This window comes from Triplophysa dalaica, chromosome 5 (genome assembly GCF_015846415.1).
Source record: "Triplophysa dalaica isolate WHDGS20190420 chromosome 5, ASM1584641v1, whole genome shotgun sequence".
In the NCBI taxonomy this organism is placed as follows: domain Eukaryota; kingdom Metazoa; phylum Chordata; class Actinopteri; order Cypriniformes; family Nemacheilidae; genus Triplophysa; species Triplophysa dalaica.
In genome coordinates this window covers 8,136,560-8,159,205 of record NC_079546.1, presented here as the reverse complement: position 1 = coordinate 8,159,205, position 22,646 = coordinate 8,136,560, and the positions used below count along the sequence as shown (strand labels likewise).

The 22,646-nt window shown below is 37.3% G+C and overlaps 1 protein-coding gene across 8 annotated transcripts in view; it reads left to right on the top strand.

Moving 5' to 3' along the window:
• The window catches only part of mybpc1 (myosin binding protein C1), a 29,173-nt gene that overhangs the window by 5,155 nt on the left and 1,372 nt on the right, over positions 1-22,646 (top strand). The window contains exons 2-32 of one of the 8 annotated variants that reach the window (XM_056748001.1): positions 766-783; positions 1,735-1,791; positions 3,194-3,466; positions 4,946-4,996; positions 5,535-5,576; positions 6,485-6,526; positions 8,048-8,158; positions 8,325-8,473; positions 8,799-8,916; positions 9,003-9,051; positions 9,869-9,925; positions 12,323-12,486; positions 12,645-12,777; positions 13,939-14,063; positions 14,317-14,422; positions 14,521-14,687; positions 14,804-14,969; positions 15,129-15,235; positions 15,377-15,513; positions 15,614-15,773; positions 15,847-15,951; positions 16,399-16,587; positions 18,055-18,189; positions 18,290-18,457; positions 18,653-18,741; positions 18,829-19,021; positions 19,280-19,419; positions 19,707-19,866; positions 20,961-21,097; positions 21,320-21,506; positions 22,592-22,631. In XM_056748001.1, coding sequence (XP_056603979.1) covers positions 766-783; positions 1,735-1,791; positions 3,194-3,466; positions 4,946-4,996; positions 5,535-5,576; positions 6,485-6,526; positions 8,048-8,158; positions 8,325-8,473; positions 8,799-8,916; positions 9,003-9,051; positions 9,869-9,925; positions 12,323-12,486; positions 12,645-12,777; positions 13,939-14,063; positions 14,317-14,422; positions 14,521-14,687; positions 14,804-14,969; positions 15,129-15,235; positions 15,377-15,513; positions 15,614-15,773; positions 15,847-15,951; positions 16,399-16,587; positions 18,055-18,189; positions 18,290-18,457; positions 18,653-18,741; positions 18,829-19,021; positions 19,280-19,419; positions 19,707-19,866; positions 20,961-21,097; positions 21,320-21,506; positions 22,592-22,608 — 3,752 coding nt within the window. In that variant the 3' untranslated portion in view covers positions 22,609-22,631. Of the gene's footprint in view, positions 1-765; positions 784-1,734; positions 1,792-3,193; positions 3,467-4,945; positions 4,997-5,534; positions 5,577-6,484; positions 6,527-8,047; positions 8,159-8,324; positions 8,474-8,798; positions 8,917-9,002; positions 9,052-9,868; positions 9,926-12,322; positions 12,487-12,644; positions 12,778-13,938; positions 14,064-14,316; positions 14,423-14,520; positions 14,688-14,803; positions 14,970-15,128; positions 15,236-15,376; positions 15,514-15,613; positions 15,774-15,846; positions 15,952-16,398; positions 16,588-18,054; positions 18,190-18,289; positions 18,458-18,652; positions 18,742-18,828; positions 19,022-19,279; positions 19,420-19,706; positions 19,867-20,275; positions 20,335-20,960; positions 21,098-21,319; positions 21,507-22,591; positions 22,632-22,646 lie in introns of those variants that run through there. The other 7 variants (XM_056748002.1, XM_056748003.1, XM_056748004.1 and 4 more) reach the window with 7 other exon arrangements.

The window sequence follows — 22,646 nt, the reverse complement described above, 5'->3', positions numbered from 1 at the left end:
TTGGCAACATTAAATAACTCCCAAAATCCCGTTACATAACTACATACATGACGTTTGATGTAATGAAATACATGATTTGTCTTTATTTTCAAATTGGTAGGATTTTCATAAACGTTTGAATTCAGTCTCTTTTGTAATGTCTCAAGATCACATGAAAGAAATGCAGCTCTGTCCTGTGTAGAGGGTCAGGTGCCCGTCACATGTCTACGCTTTGTAATCTATAAATAAAACAAAGGGTTTCTTTTAGAGCTATCATACCAGATGTCTGGCCTCATTGATTATTTTAGGTCCTTTGTAAGTCTTCTAATCATACTAGGCTCTCTGAGAACACTTTCATGATTCTCTGCTGAGTTTACTGTAATGTTATGCCAACATGTCCCCGTTTAATCTATAATGATTGCTATATTTGTTTAGACTTACTGTGTGCACATAAACTAACACAGTTATGCACTGACTCGGGTTTGAAACAGAATGCTTTATAGTCAAACACTTAAATTATCATTGGATATATTATTGATATAGCTATCAAACAACAAACTATCTTTTCAGCACTTATCAAGCAGAACATTTCAAAGAAAATAACGTTTTAAGGACATTTTATGTGGACACTTGTGTAAGGAACAAGGTTGGGCGTGTAGTTTAGGTGTCCAGACCATTTTCTGCGGCCACTGTATACCAAATTCTGTAGCCGAAAAGTTTAAAGCTTCACTTCAAACATTTAGCAACATGAAGCCTCATGAGTTGTTTTTATTTTTTTCCTGACAGATAACGGCCAACCTGAAGGTGAGTGGTGACAAATCTTTGCCAGGTCTTTCTGAGTGAAGGGGTGATGAGTGTCCACGAAAGTTACAGTAAAGCTTAAGACTTAAGAGTTATTGAATTTTATTATTTTGAACAATGAACCAAACCAATTTTTTTTGTTTTTAATTTGAGGTTTTTAGTATGTTTAATATGTCATTGTCACAAGACATATCTGCAAAGTTACTGTATCACGTGAGGGACTTAATGTAAGGGACAATGCACAGTCGGGCAACGATCGTGCAATATTATCGCATAATACGATGCACCTGTGTGATGACCTATTCGGCCCGATTTGCAAACTGGTCAGACAAATGTAAAGTGCAAATTTATACTGACTTTGCTATTTGTTTCCCTAATTTATGGAAAGGTCTAAGTTAATATATGTACTATACTCTTATGGTTCACTGTACGGAGGCCTTTGCTACTTTCGAGTAAGATACAGTTTCAAAACAGCTAATGTTTAAAACCATTTGTGTCTGCATTTGCATTTGAAAAGTATTCACAAAGCCATATTTATTACATAACAGTAGTTGTGTGGTCAGTCAAAGAAGGAACTTTATTTGAGTAGATGACATACAACATCTACACCCTCTCCAAAACCTTTTTATCACCACAATATCCCTATTTTTGGGGTGAGAAATTCTCCACGTTTCCCTCTATACTGACATAGAACCTCATTTATGAAACTCAGCCGGACATTTTATGATCAAATGCATTGTTTCATGAATGAGGCCCATTCTGTATGTTTGTGTAAATGTGTAATGTGATGACATTTATATCATTGTATATGAATGAAACGCTGTCTGTTAAGTATATGCTGTATGTGTGTGTGAGTGTATGGTCCTTCAGCAAATGTACACGTCTGTTTGTGCTGCTGCTTTGAGCTTTGAAAGACGCATTTGCATTTTTCCGCTATGTCTGTCACACACTTAGAGAATTCTGTCCCTGCTGACGCTCCAACTGAGAACTCGGTCGAAATGACCAGAACAGGTAGGTCTTCAACCACCTCCCTTTGCCTCCCGGTGTTCACCCACAGAAATCTTACCTCACTTGTGTGAGAGTGTACACTATTTTGTTTGTTTCCACTGTTGTGTTTCACCAAAATGATCACTTTGTGCTCAATGTTACACTAGTAAATACACTGTACATACATCAATGCACACAGTCACACAAGTATTGCACATGCACACAGACAAATGCATAAAATATATATTGTAATGTAAGGTTCAGCGTGCAAACACACAAAGCATACAAGCACACAAACCAACATACACGTTGCTAGCCCACTTCCTAACCCACACCCAAGCCAGTACTAATGCCACATCCGCTTTGTGGAGGCAAGACCTTACTTGAAAATACACATCTGTATATGAAGAGGTTTGATGTGAAGGTACAGTATATTGCGAAGAAGCAAAGTATAACCACAGAAACATATTAGGGCAGACATAATTTGCATTTTAACTACAATACTAAGGATTACAGTTAACATTTTATTCAACGTCTAAATTAAACATCTTGCATTTTTACAGTAGTAATATTTACAGTAAATCTAGACAAGAAAATAAGACACAAAATGCAAATTAGTGACATTGTTCAGGTTAACTCAGAAGATGAGATTCATTGCTTCTGTTGAAGCATAAAGACCACTTTTATCTCATTTTTGCATTTAACTAACTTTAGATTTTTGTCACATGTACATTTTTAAGCAATGCACTTGGGTGTTTTCTGTGTCTTTAATACTTTGCTTCTTTGGGAATGTATGTTGTCATAGATATACAGTGACAAAATCTGCTTTGATGTCTAAAACTAAAAAACATAGCTGATAATATTACCGTACACTTTGAGATAAATGCAAACCTACAGCCGGAGAAAAAATTCAGGGGCTATTCCAAATGTTCATTTAATCAGCATTTCCAGATGTATTGTGGTCATTTTAATCCAATGTCTGTTGAATTTCAACAAAATCAAATTTGAGAAGTGACAAAGTCATGCAACATTGCTAGGTGAATATGAACTTGTTTTCTTTGCAGTATTTGGGGTCTAAAAATGCAGAACGTCTTTTCTGTTATTTGGACCTGCTTCTCCAGTATTCATTTTCTGCACAAGGAAACAATATTTACATTTGAAATTTGGGAGAAATATTGTTAGTACTTCCCAGAATGAAACATAAATGATCATTTCACCTACGCGCATACCTTTATACAGTAAATTGAGAAAATAAGTCTCTTAATTTATTCTTCAGCTGTATATGTGAAAATAGTTATATTTACATTTCACTTCTTTTTGTAATGCAATAATATGGCAGATCTAGTCACTATACATCTATGTGAGTGTTTGCATGTCGTAGATGGCTTGAAGTCTTACTGTGTAAGCCTGACTGTGTTTGCTACAGCGGCAACCAAAGACACAGAGGCTATAGTCACTATCACAGAACCAGAGCCAGTGGTTTCCGAGGCAACAGTGCCCATACCTACTGAGGTCCCTCGGCCACAGCAAATAGTAATTGAGGTGGCTGAAATAAAGACAATGGTGGGAGAGGTCACAAAACCACAGCTAACAGTGACAGAGACTGTAGAGAATGGCCAGAAGGAATCACAGCCATTAGTGGCTAACAAGTCTGTCGAGGTGAGTGGGGTAAAGGAGAAGACCAGCACACCTCAACTTGGTGAGTATCGCAAAGGTCAATATCAAGTTGAGTGTTGGGGAAGCAGCATTGAAACTTTAGCTTGATGGTTTCAAAGCTACACTTTAAAAAGTTGTTTCCTTCTCAAGTTCATGAACACCTGAATTCTGCGACATCCATCCATTTACTTATGAATCCCTTCATACTGATGTGACCATGCAAATACATTTCAGCCATGACGTCTATTTGAATCAGGGAAGACACATATTTCTGAAATGGCTGGCCAAAACATGGCTGGCAAACATTAAATAGCATATTTATGGCATCAAATGTACCATACGTTGGGTTCTTAAGTGTAAATGCGCCAAAAACACATGTTTCACCCACTGCCCATGCTCACAGGTTGGCACCTCACGGTGTGTAGAGCCCCGCCCTAGAGAATCATAAGTCTTTATCTATTGACGATTGCATCTTTTAACTGGAAGGCTAGACTTCCTTTACTACAAGAGGCCATTTCGTTACATTCCCTTCCCATTCGTAGTAGTGGTAGTGTCACATCTACCTAACCAAGTCCAAACAAGTGAGGAAAGTCTAGCTTTAAGATGTTGTGTATTTTATTTAATGTGTGTTTGCATACTGAGTGGCACCTTTCATGAATGATATGGATGCTGAAAAGTTCAAGTAATTCCCTCTACAAGTGCACAAAGGATGACGATGAAAGTTGTAAGTCAGTGTGTGCTTTGTGTCGAGGTGCGTGTTACAGCATTTTTATTCACCATGTCTCATTTTTAGTCTTGATAAAGTGTTGACATATAACCTTTATGGTATTTGTGTGTGATACCATTCAAGTCTGTTCTTGTTGAAAGAAAATAGGAAGTTTTTTACGGAGTATCGCGAAATAATGCTCATGGGTTTCACCAGCAAAAAAGTCATGTTTCCTCCCATCCACGTGTGTTCCTTCCTGACCTGGCAGGCAATGAGATAAGCATGTGCTTACAAACATTGTGCTTTTATCTTGCAAAACACACTCTTGACTTACTACCACATCCAGAAATAGTTCACCAAAAATAAAATGTTGTCATTACTTGCTCTGTTGTTTCACGTCTTTATGACTTTCCACGGAACACAAAGGAAATTAATTTCTGTCTCGGCCCCCATTCACTTTTATTGCATTTTGTTCCACACAATGAAAGTGAATGATGAACAGGGGTAAATCATATATAATATCTGGAACAACACAATGGAAAGTAAATGATGACAGAATTAAAAAATTTAGTGAACTATCTCTTTAGATACCATAAACATATTAACAAATTTAGAGAGACGATTAATGTCACATAGCATTTATATCACGCCTGACATAGTTTCATTTCAAAAATTTCATTTGCACTACCATGGTATCCATGGGGTTGTGCTCCAATAGTTGTCATCTTTAATAAAATGCGCATGTTGTGTTAATTAACGCTGGACATGGAGCTCAGTGATAGGAGGGTGAATGTGTCAATCACACCTTTATTTCAGATAAAGATGATGATGTCACCGCCAGCACCCCATCACCTCCACCTCCAGCAGGTTGGTAACCATGAAGTCCTCATCATATTATCAATGTCGTTGATGCTAAAGAAAAATCAAAAACAGGAAAATCTCACAAAATGAATATCAAAGAGTTTTTAGAAAAGGCTTTTCGAAATATAAAAAAATCTAGAACAAAGTAACATGTGTGTGTTTAATCATTGTTGTACATAACAATGCAGCCTGATTCCTGCAAGCATTCAAACCCTTTATATCTATATAATACAGAATTATATCCATATAAGGGAAAAGATGCTGAAGACATAGTATGTGTATTGACAAATGAATACACATAGAACGTGCTTGTACTGATATGCATAATATCTGTACATAATATAACCTTGTGTATGTGTTTTAACTATTTTGGTTGTGACATATCTGCTATGTTTATTGTCTGTCAAACTTAATAATGGCAAACAGTGTAGGACTTATCTGAAAAAAAGGGTTTAGGGTAATGGAATACTTCTAAAACATCGCCAGACGGGCCTACCCTCGGAAAAACACAAACTGATGAATCATATTTTGTTTTCTTTCACAGAGGATGGCAACGTACCCAAGAAACGTTCTATTGACCTTTCTAGTAAGAGTCTTTTACTATTTAATGCCTGATAGTATTTATAGAGTAAACCCCGTATGACTGCCTATTCAAAGACATGTTTATTTTTAGATTATGTGTGAATCCAATTATTGCTATGAGCAAAAGTTCAGGAGCAATGAGGTTATTAACAGTAGATGGAAAGAGGAACCTTTACAGTATATTTAATGTTTAACACATATAGTACCATTTAAAAGTTAAGGTTCATCCAAGAGTAATGTTTCTCTTGTGTCAAACATATAAGAATGTTTCATCAAAAAACGAGCATTTTATTTAATACAAATGTTTTTGAAATGTATGATTTTGAAGTAATTGTGACAAAAAAAGTGGCCATTTATTGCAAAGTATAAATGGAAACTCTATCAAAATTGTTTAAAAATCTTCCCAAAAGCATCATACGAAGTAAGATAACAAAATACCAAGAGAATATTTCTATAAATTCAATGCAAAAGGTGACGACACTGAAGATGCTAAAATACTTTTTTTTTCTTTAGTCACAACAAAATTCAATTTAATTTGTTTTTCCTGAGTTTTGGAGAGTTTTATTATTCCAAAACGTGGTAAAAATATATTAAAAAAAATGGGAAAGCGACACTAAACGTTTAAACAGTATACATTATTATTCTGGTTAAGATGCTGGTAATTCTGGATATGGTATGTCCCCCTAAAACAATGGACAACCAAATTGAATTGCTAACCAGCTCTTTGTTTCCTCAAAAGACTTTTAGGTACAAAACGAAAGGTGTCAGAATTCCAGTTTTACAGCATTAACAATCTGTCACTGCTTTCCCCTTGTGTTTACGTGTCATTGTGTGTTAAAGTGTGTTTATCCCAATGGACTTACAGTACTATTACTTATAATATGCTGTAAATTTATTTTTCTCTCTATTTAGATGATAGCGACCCTAAGTCAACCAGGGGGAGAAAAGACTCAGGTAATTCATTAACCCCAATCGAAGATTAAACCGGTCAATGGAAAACAGTGGAAACACAGGCCACAGTCAGGTTTCATATCGGGAAGATCTAAATGTTTTGGTGCTTGTTTTCCCCAATGGACAGCCAAATATAACTTGACAATATTTGCATATGAGGGTTTATTTGACTAGAAGCAGTTCTGAAACGCCCTAATTCCGAATCCTTAGGAACGATGGAGTTTTGGAGATCACCTGCGGTTTCGTACTCCATGGGAAAATAAATGGCACAGCTTGTATTTGTATTAATAGACTAGGAATTTTAACTAATCATTGACCATTGACTAAAACATTGGTGAAAACTCAATGAGCAATTCAGATAATTTTCTACACAAAGTGGTTTTACATTGTATGTTTTGCACATGTTAACCAATTTTTCCCTTTTTTAAGGTCAATGTTGTTAAATGTCGATGCTTTCCATGTTGCTAAATGCTTTGCGGCATCAGTGTGGGACAGTAATGTCTTTGTGTGTTTGTGGAGTACTTCTGTGAGAGTATGTGTGGCTGTGTGTGTATTAGTCTGAACTGGGTGCGCAAAAAGTGACGACTGAAAAACACTTTATAATAACTTTCATTAGGAAGTTTGTAACATACTTAATGCTTATCAGATCAGATAATGATTCAAATATGAATAGCAGAAAATATTTAAACTTCAATGGCACCTGTTAAAATTTAAAGGGATAGTTCAGCCAAAAACTCCAATTTGCCGTTTATTTACTCCATCTGCCCTCCGAGATGTAGGTGACATTTAATCTTAAGTAGAACCATAAAGAAGATTGTTTGGTATATCCGCAGCCCTCTCTGCTAAATATAATGGGAGTCTATGGGGTCCACCTGTCTTAGAGTTCCTAAAGCACATCATTCCAAAAAGCGGCTCCTGGCAACATGTTGACGTTGCGTGAAGCGAATCGTTTGATATTTTCATAAAATTGAACGTCATTTTTTGTAATATAAGCCATACTGTACAGCCTCTGAACACAATCTTCTTCTTGTAGTATTTGGTGGCGAATGGAATACCAGCATCTTGTACGTTTAGCGCCACCTGCAGAAAGGAAGTGTTGCGGCTGTACAGTATGGCTAATATTATCAAAAATGACGTTCAAATTTATGAAAATATTAAGCGAGTCACTTCACGAAACGTCAACATGTCACCATGAGCCGCTTTTTTGGAATTATGTGCTTTAGGAACTCTTAGACAGGTGGACCCCATAGACTCCCATTATATGAAGCAGAGAGGGCTGCGGATTTACCAAACAATCTTCTTTATGGTTCTACTTAAGAAAAAATGTCAAATTCATCTCGGATGACTTGAGGGTGAGTAGATAGACGGCAAATTTGAGTTTTTGGCTGATCTATCCCTTTAAATATCTTGATGATCTGTTAAGTATTATAGAATGATTTCAAGTTTTGTCAATGAAAGTTGCTATAAAGTTCCCAAGAATGTATACGTAGGGTATTTAAAGATTTGTTTCTCCTGATTGGCCAGTGTGGTCTCTGGGGGATGGACAGGCCCCTGAGGATATGGACAAGCAGGTTGACAGTCCGCCCCTCTCAACTTTGTTGATTGAAAGGCCGCAGGGTGGCTCAATCACTGTAGGTCAGTACATGCAGCTAATTCCAAAGTTTACATGTTTTGAATTAATACAATTTTAATAAATGTTGTATATTTAATGAAACTTGAGTTTTAGATGCATGGTACAAAAATAATTCCTATTTCATATACATTATGTAGCTCCAAACAAATGTTTTATTTGTTTAAACAGGTGGAGATATCACCTTCATTGCTAAGGTGGAGGCAAAAGACTTGCTTCGTAAGCCAACCGTCAAATGGTTCAAGGGCAAATGGATGGATCTGGCTAGCAAGACTGGGAAGCATCTGCAGCTAAAAGAATCTTTTGATCGCTTGACAAAGGTGACGTCCTACGAAACACGTTTAACCCTGTCGTAACCTTCAGATCATTTTGTGAGGATCAACAACACTTGGCCAGAAACACTTCCTGTTTCACAACCAAAGGAATATTTACAACTGAATCAAAATAGCAAACGAACACCTAATTAATTATATATGTGAAAAAAGATGAAACAGGAAGTGCTTTTGGAGTGTTATTTAGATCTTGCAAAATGGTCTATTCTATTCTATTTTATTCTGTTTTCTTCACTTCTAATCTATTCACCTCACTTCACTTGTTTTTTCTTCACTTCTATTCTACTCTATTCCATTCCATTCCATTCCATAGGTACATACGTTTGAGATGCACATTATCAAGGCGAAGGAGAATTACGCAGGAAATTACCGATGTGAGGTCAACTACAAAGACAAATTTGATAGCTGCTCTTTTGACCTGGAGGTCAAAGGTTTGTTCTCTGTTTGAACGTTTGTTTAATATGTAGTATGTTTTTCTACATATTTTATGTATATGTTTTAATATTTCTGTTTCAAGAAATCCCAGAGTCTCAGAACATCGACATCCGCTCAGCATTCAAAAGAAGGTAAAGACCATCTGATGGGACCATCCTCTGCAGCGAAAGTATATTTTATTACAAGAACAAAACGTTTTTAACAAGAAAATCAACTAAAGAAATGGTGCTTGTCAAGATTAAGCATTTTCTCTAAGATTACGAAGCAATTCAAATTCTTAAAATTATAATATCATAGCAGGTATAAATTGAGAACCACAACTAGTGTTTAAAAAAATCACGTAGCATTTTATTCAGTATTAAATAAGCAAATCGTAAAGCATTCACTGCCAGGTTAAATGTTGACAATTTGATATAATCTATTCATGGAATGTCGATTCAATTAAACAGAACTTTTTCCAGTAATCCTCAACAAACCAGCATATAGATATGGTTTGATAAAGGAGAGGATTACCAGAAAGTTCTTAGTTAATCATTTTGCGAAAGATGTTTACCAGCAAAATCAACCAAAAAACAACCCAACCAAACTAGGCCAAACCAAACCAATGTGTTGGATTGTTCCAAGGCCAACGCTTGCACTGGAAACCCCAACAATGTGTCAGAAATCAACGCAACCTATCCAAGCTCATACTGCTCTTCCAAAACACCTGCACAGCAGCATTGGGAGAATCAGTCATGAGACCAATCTTTCTTGGTAGCTTGTGCACAAATCGGTTCGCCAAACGCCAGTGCTCTTGGCCGCAAAGCGAAAGGTTTTTTGTGTACACCTCAATCGTGCATTAAACCACAGCTAATGCACGGATTGCAGGCTCTTGCGTTGTTCTAGCATTGTTTGATGTTTGTGTTTGTAAATGATTTCATTCCATTAATCTCCTCTTGTTAACAACAGCAGTGAAGGCCAAGAGGATGCAGGCGAGCTTGACTTTAGTGGGCTTCTCAAACATAGGTGAGAACTCCAGTCTGGCCCTAAGGGGTATCTTTTCTTTTTATTTATTTTTCTTGTCTTTAGTATTTTTTGTCCTAAGCCCTGGCAGGGTTGTCTAAATCTTCTGAGCTGTTGTTCAAATCCAACAATATCTTTTCATACTCTTTACATAAACGATTTCTTCCTACCCATTGTGACATTACACACAAGTCTTGAAACCATTCTACCAACATTGAGAAATCGTGTCACTTCATCAGTGTATACATTATGTTGCCTGTACATGTGAAGTACCGAGACCAAGAATGTATTCAGAACAATCCATTATAAAACACTAATGCAATTACATTACATTTGCCAGATTATCATTAAAGGAATAGTTTACCATCAAAATGAAAATTAGGTCATCATTTACTCACCCTCTTGTCACTTAAACCTATATGACTTCTTTCCTTCCGCAGAACACAAAAGAACATATTTTGAAGAATGTTGTTAACAGCCCCCCATTCACGTGCATTGGTTTTGTGTCCATACAATAGAAGTATGCAAGTATATGTATCTGTGAATTTTTTTTAATATCTTCTTTTGTGTTCTGCAGAAGAAAGAAAGTCATACAGGTTTGAAATGACAAGAGGGCGTGTAAACAATGACAGAATGTTCATTTTGAATGTAAACTTCTTTCATAGATTAATTAAAAATACATCAATACCATCAAACGCCTCTTTTTGCCAACAATTTAAACTACACCGCCTTCATTTTTGGTTTTGCCTCTGGAAACATCTTTTTGTTTTGGGTTTTTGTTTCACATTTGCCTGTCAGGTAAACAGTGCACAGGCAAAGCCCTGCATAAGAGAAAACGGTTCGAAAATCATTTTGGCTTGTCTTTTTCTCTTCCCCACACATTCAGAAACAACAGGTTAGTACTGTAGGTAATTAAAGCATTAGAACTTATCGAGTGGTAAGTATTTTAATCCTTTAGCTTCTCAAGCATGACCTGAATAGGAGCTGAACTGTACGAGCAAGAGTGTTGGCCTATAGTAGTACGGTAACACTTTATTTAAACAGCGTTCATAAAGTATCAGCAACGCTCAGAAATGATGGAAATGACCCTTTTAAGTCTCATCAAAAAAGGGCATCATTGGCCGATCATTCACGAGTTGTTGTTAGATCACTTCGACATGAAGCTGTAAATAGTGTTATCACTACTTTTGTTAATGGAATCTTGATTTATACTCAATGAAACAAGAAACAAACTGCAACTGGCAATGTGTCCTTAATACTTGCCTGAACGACAAAACTACAAACACACATTAAAATGTAAAAATAATAATGTACTTCCGGACATTCTGGGAAATGTCTGTGTAAAAACGGGGCTGAATTTTTGATGACTTTTGATGAACTTATTTAACAGTCTCACACCTTGATCATTGTTAACCATTGTGTGATAACAACTCTTCTCACTCCTAATAAACCCTGACCTGTAATAACAACAACCCTAATAAAAAAGAAACAACTATTTTACAATGTGTTTAGATAGGACTCCTGCAAAGAGATGTGAACAGTTAGCACCAGAGGGAATTGTCATAGTTATTCCTTCCTGTTTTTGTAATAGAACGCTACATCACATTCATCCATGTTTCAGCCTTTTTTTTATAGCATTTATTCATATTAATCATGAACCCTGATTTACTTGATAACCTTTAAATAATGCCACCGCACACCCACTCCCCTCGACAAAACCATTTTCAATCATAGTTGAACTGAAATGTAAAACGATGTCGCTTCTCACTAAATTCCAAGCGAGCATTAAGATATAAAGCTTTGATATTAACTATTAACTATGCAGTTATAATAAGGCTCCCAATTTAATGCATTCATTATTGCATGCAAAAAATAATAAATATTACCTACAATTTTATAAGGAATATTTTCTACTATCAAGACAATTCGATCTTAAAACTGATCAATTATACAAATTCTGTATATGTCTACTCAATACTTTTGTCTTTCATAATAATGTAATTTTTTATTATATACAGTACATGTACAATTAATAGTGATTGTTTTAAAAATATGAATCAGAATTGGTAATCGACTGACGGCCCTCATTATAACAAGTCTGTTTGTCTCCAACACTATTCAATAAACACTAGATCCCTTTCACCCTGTAAAATCCAGTAAAAAATCCTGTAACATCTCACCGGTGACATACAGATAAAGTTTACCCCATCTCTTTGTACGGCATATGTACTGAGGAACCAAAGACCAAAAAGATAAATTGAACCAATGGCGACTAAGGTCTCCATCACCATATTCACTACAAGCCTGTAAACACACAGGAGACTGGTTCCTCATTGCATGTTGAGTAAACCTCACCGATGACCTCTGACCTCATGTTATGTCACTGCTTTGTGGCATCAGGGAAGTCAAGCTAGATGAAACTCCTGAGGTTGACGTGTGGGAGATTTTGAAAAACGCCCGACCGGATCAATATGAGAAGATTGCGTTTGAGTATGGCATCACTGATCTCAGAGGCCTGCTGAAACGGCTCAAGAAAACCAAGAAGGAGGAGAAAAAGAGTGAAGGTAATTCATTTATAATCGTCACATAATGACTCGGTCTATCATTATGCGATATTGTCATAATTTACTAAACCAATTTCCAAAAGAATTGTGAGTTTAGCAGCTAATGAATTCCATTCTCATACCATTTGTCTAACAAATTATCTGCATTAACTTTGTAGCATTTGCCAAGAGATTAGAACCTGCATATCAAGCGGACAAAGGTGGAAAGATCCGGTTGGTGGTGGACCTTGCCGATCCGACTGTGGAGTTAAAATGGTACAAGAATGGACAAGAGATCCGCCCGACGCCAAAGTATGTCACTTTATTCCTATATGATAATGTTTGGTAACTGCATTCTCACACATGCACACACTTAATCTGTTCTTCATTTGTTGGCAAAAGGTGACATTTTGCGTAAAAGTGTGCTTACAGCAAACACCGTTTTTGCACATGAAAGACCTCATTATTTCATGCCCGGCCAACACGTAACGTTCTTTAATATTTATCTGTAAATGTATTTCCAGAAATGTTTAAGAAGTTACGCGTCTGAAGGCCAACGCAAAGCTCTTGAGCTACATTTGAAGTTTTAAATGTAGTGTACAATGTAGAGTAAATAACAACAGGTCTGTCTCTCGAGGAAAAAGCACTACCACCCTCACAGGACTTTAATAGCTAAAGCTGCTTCTACATTCTACATTTATCTTATACTATGAACATATGTATTTATAAATTGTGCAAGTCTGGTGTTAAAAAACAAGAGAAAGTCTAAATGTAAAGCTATTTTAAGATACTTTGAATGAATTGAAATAAATATAAATGAATACTTTATATTATAGAGAGAATATTAAGTTTAGTCGAAATGAAGAGCTTATTAAACATCACTTTTTCCAATTGTTCAGAGCAAATTAAAGCCATTTGGGTGGTTGCAGTTTTCTGTTTGCTTATCCTCAATAATGCTTATTGCACAATTCACTGTTTATCAGAAGAGTTTCTCTATCTCTCTCTCTTTCTCTCTCTCTCTCTCTCTCTCTCTCTCCCTCTCCCAATTCAAACACTAATAGCTCTTCCAGTTCCTGTTTGATCTAGGCATGATGTCTGTCTATTCTTTCTGTCTGTTATGCAATGGTACCATAACTTCCACATCCACCATCACTATCCTGTGTTCCGGCTCTGTTCTGGTTCTTCTGTTCACCATAAAGTAACAGGAAGTAAGTGTGTCAAACACTAGGACTGTAAGTTTATATTAATGAAAAATCTACAAAGATGTTTGAGATTAACTTTGTATGTGCTGCAAAGCAGATTTATGCAGGCTGATATTTGATGCGATGTGGTAAGCAAACGGTAAAAAAGATTTTTTTCACAGCCGGCATTAGTTTTGTCAGTATGGTTTATTTCAGTACTTCGCTTTTTGGTTAGGAATGTAAAGTAAAACAGTCTCTTGTATCTTGATTTACCAATTAATTCATTGTGCAGGTATATATTTGAGCACAAAGGCACCCAGAGGATAATGGTTATAAATAACTGTCAGATGAACGACGACGCTGCCTATTCAGTCGTGGCAGGGGATGAGAAATGCACTACTGAGCTTTTTGTGAAAGGTATGCGCACCCTATACAGGCAATCTCTGCGAAAGCCCAGTTAGATTGACAACACCCTTTTCTTATAGCGAATAAGCTTTAGTTATGTCAAAAAAGAATCATGATGCTAGTCTGGTGATAGGAGGACTCATATATTATCAAAAGCATGTATGTTGCATGAATAAATGTAGTATGGGTTCATTATACAAAGTAAGAAAAAGGAAGGAAAAATCCCTTAAGAAGTAACTCTGGTCTCCTTCTTTTCCTCCTTCAGAAATTCCGGTGAACATATTAAAGGAATTGGAGCCTGTGAAAACCACAGTGAACGAGAGAATTGAACTGGAGTGTGAGGTCTCAGAGGAAGGGGCGAAAGTAAAATGGTACGGTTATTATGAATGTAAGAGGTTGTGGCTTCGGTTGTTGCCTTACAAAGCAAAATACTGAAGCGTTCCCATTTTTATACGCCTATCTGATGCAGGGTGAAAAATGGGGTGGAGGTCCCCACAGGGGTACGATCACGCTACCGTGTAAAATCTGAGGGGACCAAGCACTGGCTGATCATCGATGATGCTTCCAAAGAGGACACTGGCACATACTCTCTGATGGCCACTGGGGGCACCTCTCAGGCCCACGTTCAAGTTGATTGTATGAAAATATATTTTTCATATATACGTAGCGAATCTACTAATCAAACTTTATTCTAGTTCCTTAATATTTTTGTCTTTTTAATTTTTGCCTTTTTTTGCTATTCGTTGAAACAGTGAAGCCTCTAAAGATTTTGCAGGATCTACAAGACGTGACTGTGTTGTTGGGTCAGCCTCTTAATTTGAACTGTGAGATCTACCCTGGGAATGTTCCGGGCCGCTGGTTCAGGAATGGTCAGCTGATCCAGCCAAATGAACGCATCAACATTTTGCACAAAGCCAAGTATGTAAACTGAGCCAGTGTACCACTAAAACATCCCACCTGTTCATCTAATAATGGACTTTACAATTATGCCCTTCACATCTCGTCTCATTATATTCCACAAAATAATAAATAATGATATTCATCGCAAATAAACTTTTTTTAATTTGACTTTCGCAGGTATCACAGTCTTGGTGTCGAGGGTTCATCTATTCACGATGCTGGTGACTACACCTTTGTTCCTGAGGGATACTCGCAGACACTATCTGCCAAAGTGCATATCATTGGTACCATGATCAGTTTTTCTCTACAGCCTGCTTAAACTAAAATAAAAGATTCAAAATCTCAATTCACTGTAATTAATATTCAATCATGCTTATTAGCACTATGCTGAGTATTGAGTAACGACTTTCGGATTCATTCTGCAGATCCTCCCAGGGTGCATTTGGAGGCACTGAATGTCCAGGACAACACTGTTACCATTGTTGCTGGAAACAAGCTCCGCTTGGAGATCCCCATCAGTGGAGAACCAGCACCCAGAGTGGTTTGGATGAAAGGAGACAGGGTGAGTGCAGAGGAAGAGTAGAAAAGCGATAGAGACTGTTCCGGTATGTGGGCAGCTTTACAATAGACTGCAGCTAAACCAGGCTTATGTGCTGTTTTAGGTCATCCTCGATTCAGGAAACAGAGTTCGTGCTGAGACATTCGCAGACAACACCTGCCTCACCATTGATATCACTGAAAGAGAAGACACCGGGAACTACAAGATCGTCCTTCAGAATGAGGCCGGAGAGGACACTGCAAGCATTAAAGTCAAAGTTGTGGGTAAGCCCATTTCTCAACTGCTAGTGTGGCATGTTGAACCGTGTATGCAGTCATGATTTTTTTGTTTATATAGACATCCCAGATCCCCCCGAGGCCCCCTTGGTTCCTGACGTGGGTGGAGACTGGTGCACCATGACATGGGACCCCCCACGCTACGACGGTGGTTCCCCTATCCTTGGTAAATCAAGAATATTAAAACTCATTGTGCAAGTTTATAATTGATTTTTAAATGAAAAGAAAATGTAACACTTTACTTAAAGCATATATGTATAATGTTTTATAAAAGTTTTTTTGATTATTGATTCGTTTTTCAATAATAAGATTAGTTATTTATTAGTATTAATTATACCTCGTAATGGACCTTATAATGTCTCAAGAATAATTGTAACTACAGTTTATATATTATAACACTTATTAATTCATTGTTACATACATTGTTACATTTTTATTTTGGTTATAATTCTTTACAACAACCTTTAGTTGCCATAATAATGCATTGTACCTAAAGGTTTTGAGTAAAGTCTTTGCTCAAATGCATTTGAGTTGTTCAGTACAAATGCAAAATTCTAAATAATATTCCATTGAATATTGCGGTTGATGACATCAATTTTTTTATATTTCTCAGGTTATTTCATTGAGCGAAAGAAGAAACAAAGCTCCCGGTGGATGAGGCTGAACTTTGACCTTTGCAAAGAAACCACCTTCGAGCCCAAAAAGATGATCGAGGGTGTGCCATACGAGGTGCGGATCTTCGCGGTTAACGCCATCGGCGTCTCCAAACCCAGTGCACCTTCCAAACCTTTCATTCCCCTGGGTGAGTTTATGAGCAGCTTGAGTACATGGATCAATTGTGTCATAATGGTGACGCTATTATGTAACATAACACGAGGATACAATTTAAGCATATCCCATTTAGTCTGAAAAATATGCACAAAGCCTGTCCATTCCCTTTCGGGGTTGCTAAGTAACAGCTTTTAATGGGCTTATACCAGAATCCAAAACATTTGGACTGTGACCTCCACAGGACAGTCCTACGATTTAGAAGATTGAGTCTGGCTTTATATTAGATGCCAAATCATAGGGATTACAGTGTTATCAGTCACCCTCTCTGTTGGTGTGTGGAAATACACATGCATGGTGATCATTTCAGAGGTTTTACTACAAATAAAACTCTTTCCATTCATATACATAACTATAAAAATAGTCGAAATGTACAAAAAATGAAATGTATAGTATTTATAGTGGCCGATGCAAGAATGGTAATGTTTAAGCTCAGTTTCACTTATTTATTGTTCAATTATTTAAACAAATAACGTAGTTAAATTATAGTAATGTCAATAAAAAAATAAATGTATCTAACGAGGATTGGAAAAAACTAGCATGCAGTCCACAATAAGCTTCAACTGGGGGACCATTTTCAAAAAATGTTAGAAATATATATATACAGCTGAAGAAAAACATCATTTCTAGATGTATTGTGTTCATTCGAGTCCAGTGTCTGTTGAATTTCAACAAATTCAATCCTCAGGAGTGGCATAAAGTCATCCGACAGTAATGTTAAAGACTGACAGCGTGACAAGACACATAAAATAAAAACTGTGATAAAAATCACATAAACATACATTTTTGAACTATTCCTAAATATGTCCAAATATAACTTTTGTTTTGCTTAATAGTGAGTATGAACTTGTTTTTTTGTAGTATTTAAGGTCTGAAAACATACAGAGCAAAATTTCGGTTATTTTTACCTGTTTCTCCAGTTTTCAGTTTCTCAAATACATGCAAATAGAAAAAATATTTACATTTAGTCATTTAGCAGACACTTTTATCCAAACCGACTTACAAAGAGTTTAGGGAGCAATGAGCGATATGTCATAGGAGCAATAATACAGTCGGTGCCAATACAAAGTTACTGGTTTCAACAAAAGCTAGACCACTACCTGTTGAGAGAAAGGGCAAGTGTATTTTCATATTTATTTAAAAAAATGTGGGAAATTTTGTGTGTTTGATATACATGATGTATGAATGATAAAGGGGTGATGTCTTAATCATTTCAATATTGCAAGCGTTAAGCCCAATTTAAAAAACTGAAAATCACTATAACACTAGTCTACCTTCCATTCAAACTCTTTCACTCAATTTGTTATAACAATGTATACATTGTAGTGGGAAAATGAATGAACTGAATCTCAACTAAATCATTTTTATCAGGGGTCTCTTTGTTGCCCACTGTATATTTTACATCGTTGTTATAAAAGAACGCAAAATACATTCTCACTAGCTGTGACCAGTGAACCCACAATGCTGGTGGTGGATGATGTCACAGACAACACAGTGACCATGAAGTGGAGGCCTCCAGACACTATTGGTGCTGCAGGTCTTGATGGCTACACAATTGAATACTGCATTGAAGGAAGTAAGACTTATGAGAAACACAACACATGCTATAATATAAGGAATCTGTTAATAGAGCCATTACAAAGTGATCATGTGCTTTTATATGGTTTATTTTGCAGCCGACGAATGGATATTAGCTAATAAAGAGCTGACAGAAAAACTGAGGTACACTATAACCGGTCTACCAGTGGAGGCCAAGATCCAAGTGCGTGTAAAGGCCATTAATGCTGCTGGGGCCAGTACACCCCGCACCACCCAACACTCTATTCTAGTGAAAGAGGTCATTGGTGAGGTCCCACTGCCATACATTTTCTAATATAATAAATCTTATATGTGTTTGTTTGGGCATCCCAACCCACTCCAAAATAGCAACATTATGACAACCAATGGTGTGATATATAGAGCGGAAAACCTGTTGGACTAACCAATGACACAAGGGAAATTTGATTTGGGGACAAATGCTTTTTTTTTTGCGTTCGCAGAGCCTCCTAAGATTCGCATACCTCGACACCTGAAGCAGACACACGTTAAAAAAGTTGGAGAAGTTGTCAACCTCGTTGTGCCTTTTGTGGTAGGCCAAATGACAAATTCTTAAACTTCTCTTAAACAAATTCTTCCCCCGTTGTTCACAGAGGACCAAACGTGTATTTATTTCCAGGGAAAACCAAGGCCAAAGGTTAACTGGCTGAAGGAGGGTGAGCCTATTGACCAGAGCATCAACATTCGCAACTCAGACTGCGACAGCATCATGTTCATCCGCAAGGCTGAGCGCAAGCATTCTGGCAAATACGAACTGACCGTACAGGTGGAGAAACATGTTGACACGGCCACGCTGGACATCCAGATAGTCGGTTAGTTAAAAAATTCATTGTTTTTGACGTCTTTAATAAAAGGGTTTACTTAGTCAAATATGAAGTCATTTTACTTGAAAGTGAAACTTTCAAATTCATTTTGATTCGCCAAGATGTGCGACTGATTTAAACATTATAGGATGTATTTAGATGACTCTTTTTTTTTTAAATGACTCTTTAATGTCGGACAATAATGTTTTTCTAGTTGGCCTTTTTACTGAAAAGAGATTTAATATTCCTGTGGCATCTCTTCCCTAGATCTTCCAGGACCACCACAGGCTGTAAAAATAGAGGAGGTCTGGGGGAATAATGTCGCATTAGACTGGAGCCCACCAAAGGACAACGGCAACGCAGCCATAACAGGCTACACCATCCAGAAAGCTGATAAAAAGACGATGGTCTGATGATCACCTTTATTGTGATATAGATATCCAACACTGACTACCGTTGTTTCACACCTAATACACTGCAGAAATGTTTTTTATGTAAGGTTTGAATATACCTAAAACACTCCACATCGAATATTTGTATGGCAAATTGGCCAAATTAGTTTTATCTTTACATCCAAAAAAGTCAGAAGGCTCCTGCGAGGGTTAGGAAGTAGAAACTATCAATATGAATATTATCCTGGTGTTTGGAAGTTTTTGAAACATCCACTGTGTGTGTGTGTGTGTGTGTGGCACAGGAGTGGTACACGTGTGTGGAGCACTACCATCGTACCTGCATCACAATCACAGATCTGGTGGTGGGTAACGAATATTTCTTCCGGATCTACTCAGAAAATATGGTTGGATCAAGCGAAAGTGCCACAGCTACTAAAAACAGCGCTCTCATCGTGAAGGAAGGTAAGCATCCTATCTACTGCCATTTGATAGGGTGTCCAATTTTTACAAAATTACATTTTTACTTTATCTTCTTGCGTACATATGTTTAATGTCAATTTTAAAGGGTCTCAAGACAGTAAAATGTATTTTAAATGGGATCGCATGTAAACTAAACATCTAAAATCGAACAAGTTTCCTCTTTAGTGGTACTTATGACTGACTGACATGATATTTGTGATAATCTATAAGAGATCACAGGGGAATTTACTGTTCAGTCTTGGGCTGGTCTCCTTATTATTATTAATCTACTAATATAGTTTTGCATTTCTTTATACTGTGTCTAATTGACAGGATTTCGAGGGATCACGGCTTATTTAGGGTTTCTTATTATAATATTACAGTCCATTAATCTGCATGTTTACACCCACAGCATGGCCATGGCATGCACAACACCAGTGTTGCCTAACCTAAGCTGATGAGTTAAATCAGGTGAGTTGAATCAGGTTGAATCTAAAACATTCTGCCGCCCCCATGTTGAAATCGAGGCAGAGGTGGGAAGAAAACTGGAGGGTCCGATAGAGTGCAATGGTCCTTCCCACCTCTACCGCTTGCGTAGTAACTCAGTAGCGCAGTTTACACAGCCATCGAGTGTTTTTAACAGATATTTCATGAAGACCCAATAAATCATGCCAACTTGTGGAAAATGGTCATCCGATGAGCCCTTTAAAGTACTGTGGTTCGATACAGTCATGCATTCTAAGTTCGAGATGACTGAGCACACATACTGTAAAGACTTTGAGTGAAACAAGCTTCAAAGGCTTTACCAGACTGTTAAAGGCATCATCTGCAATTGTGGAAGCTAAGACAAGTATCTACAAACTCAAACTCTATAGTGAGTATGCTATTTTTAGCTACAAACGTGCATCTTCACAAATGCAGATCCTACCTTGAACAGACGCGTGAATGACGCTGTGCTGACGATGTGTGTTATTTCTTCCTCATCACATAAGGGAAATTCCCCCATGATACAGCTCTCGGCTCGTATCATGCAATGTCCCTCTTTCCCTTCCCCTCTCACTCTTCCTCCTCCTCCTCTTCCCTTCGCTCTCGATCAGGCCTGCAGCTGAAGAACCCAGAGTACAACAACCGCGACTTCACCGAGAAGCCCAGTTTCACTCAACATCTCATCAACACCTTCGCCATCGCCGGTTACAACGCCACCCTCAACTGCAGCGTGCGTGCTAACCCTAGGGTAAGTAACTTAAGAGGTTTTTGCAATTAAACATTTTCACAGAAAGGTAAGTCTGGGTTATTATGGGACGTTATTATTTTGGACCATTGTCCATTCATACTTAACGGATTGTTACCCATTTATAACCAAAATATGTACCAGTCTGTTGTTTTCAGTGTTCTCATACTTTATTATTTAACCTTTCTGCAAATTTCGTGTTCTTTCTTCCGTTCCTGCTCTCAGCCAAAAGTGCTCTGGATGAAAAACAAGATTCCCATCATAGACGACCCACGCTACCGCATGTTCAGCAATCAGGGCGTGTGCACGCTTGAGATCCGCAAGCCCAGCCCGTTTGACGGGGGCGTGTACACCTGCAAGGCAGCCAATGACCTCGGAGAGGCGCAGGTGGACTGCAAACTTGAGGTCAAAGGTTAGTCAGACAAATCGCTGGATATGAATATAGCAGCAAATGACACATTTGGCTAGAATATATATGACTGTCATGTAAAACATGTGATATTACTGTTGAACTAAAGACCAAACAGGCAGCTGACCAACTGTCTGAGAACGGTCAGCATGGATTCACTAAAGTCAAAGTGTGGAAGAGCCATTATAAACGTAAAATAGAAAGGAGTGAAGACTGCTTCATTCAGTTTTAACTGCTTGCATTTAAAGCTCATGTAAACTTCACATAAAATCTTGTGTTCTTCAACAGAAGCGAGGAAATCTGACTTTGGACAAAGGACTTAGCGTATCAACAACTGCTTGGGTTTCATATAATATTACATAACTTTACCACAAAATAGTGCAACATTTTTAATATTTCTTCATTTGAAGCCATTGTGTTATGCATATTTTTTTATTTCCATTAACAACAGAGTTGTGGTCTCATCATTTTGACCTCCATTGTATTTCAAATTGACTGTAAAGTAAAAGCTTTTAGATACCGTATCGTAGTAGATGATAAAGTCTTTCAGTCCGCAGTTTAATTATAGTGCCGATTGACTGTTATGTTGTTTTATTTTCAGATATATTTTTCCTCTCCTTTACTGTTTATACAGCTGTGATCTTTCACAGCAAGATGTGATCCTTTCAGTATGTTGAAATTTCACATAACTGGCCCACATTGGATTCGCTGCACGCTGATGCAAATTTCCAAAGCAACCTCATCTCACCACTGCCACTGTACCACAAATCCCATAATGCACCACAACCTTTACTGCACATTCAATGTCATTCTCATTGAACATTGTCAAGCAGGTCTAGAAACCCGTAGATCTGACCAAAACTCAAATTAAACACAAAGTTTGCATTTTGTATCACACACTCCCATACTCTTTCATACATCGCCATACTGTTGTGTTTTCTTTTTGATAGACTTCTGTTTTCTGTGGTACACCCTTTAACTCATGTCATGTTAAATCTGTAATGACTAAGTCAGCGATGTACCCTGAGGCACATATAACTCACTCATGTAAACTTTGGTTTTAATCCTTATTTTCTTTTCTCCCCCAGTCATCACAAAGGAATAGTTACTTTGTTGTTCTCATTCAAGGTAAGCTTTCATATG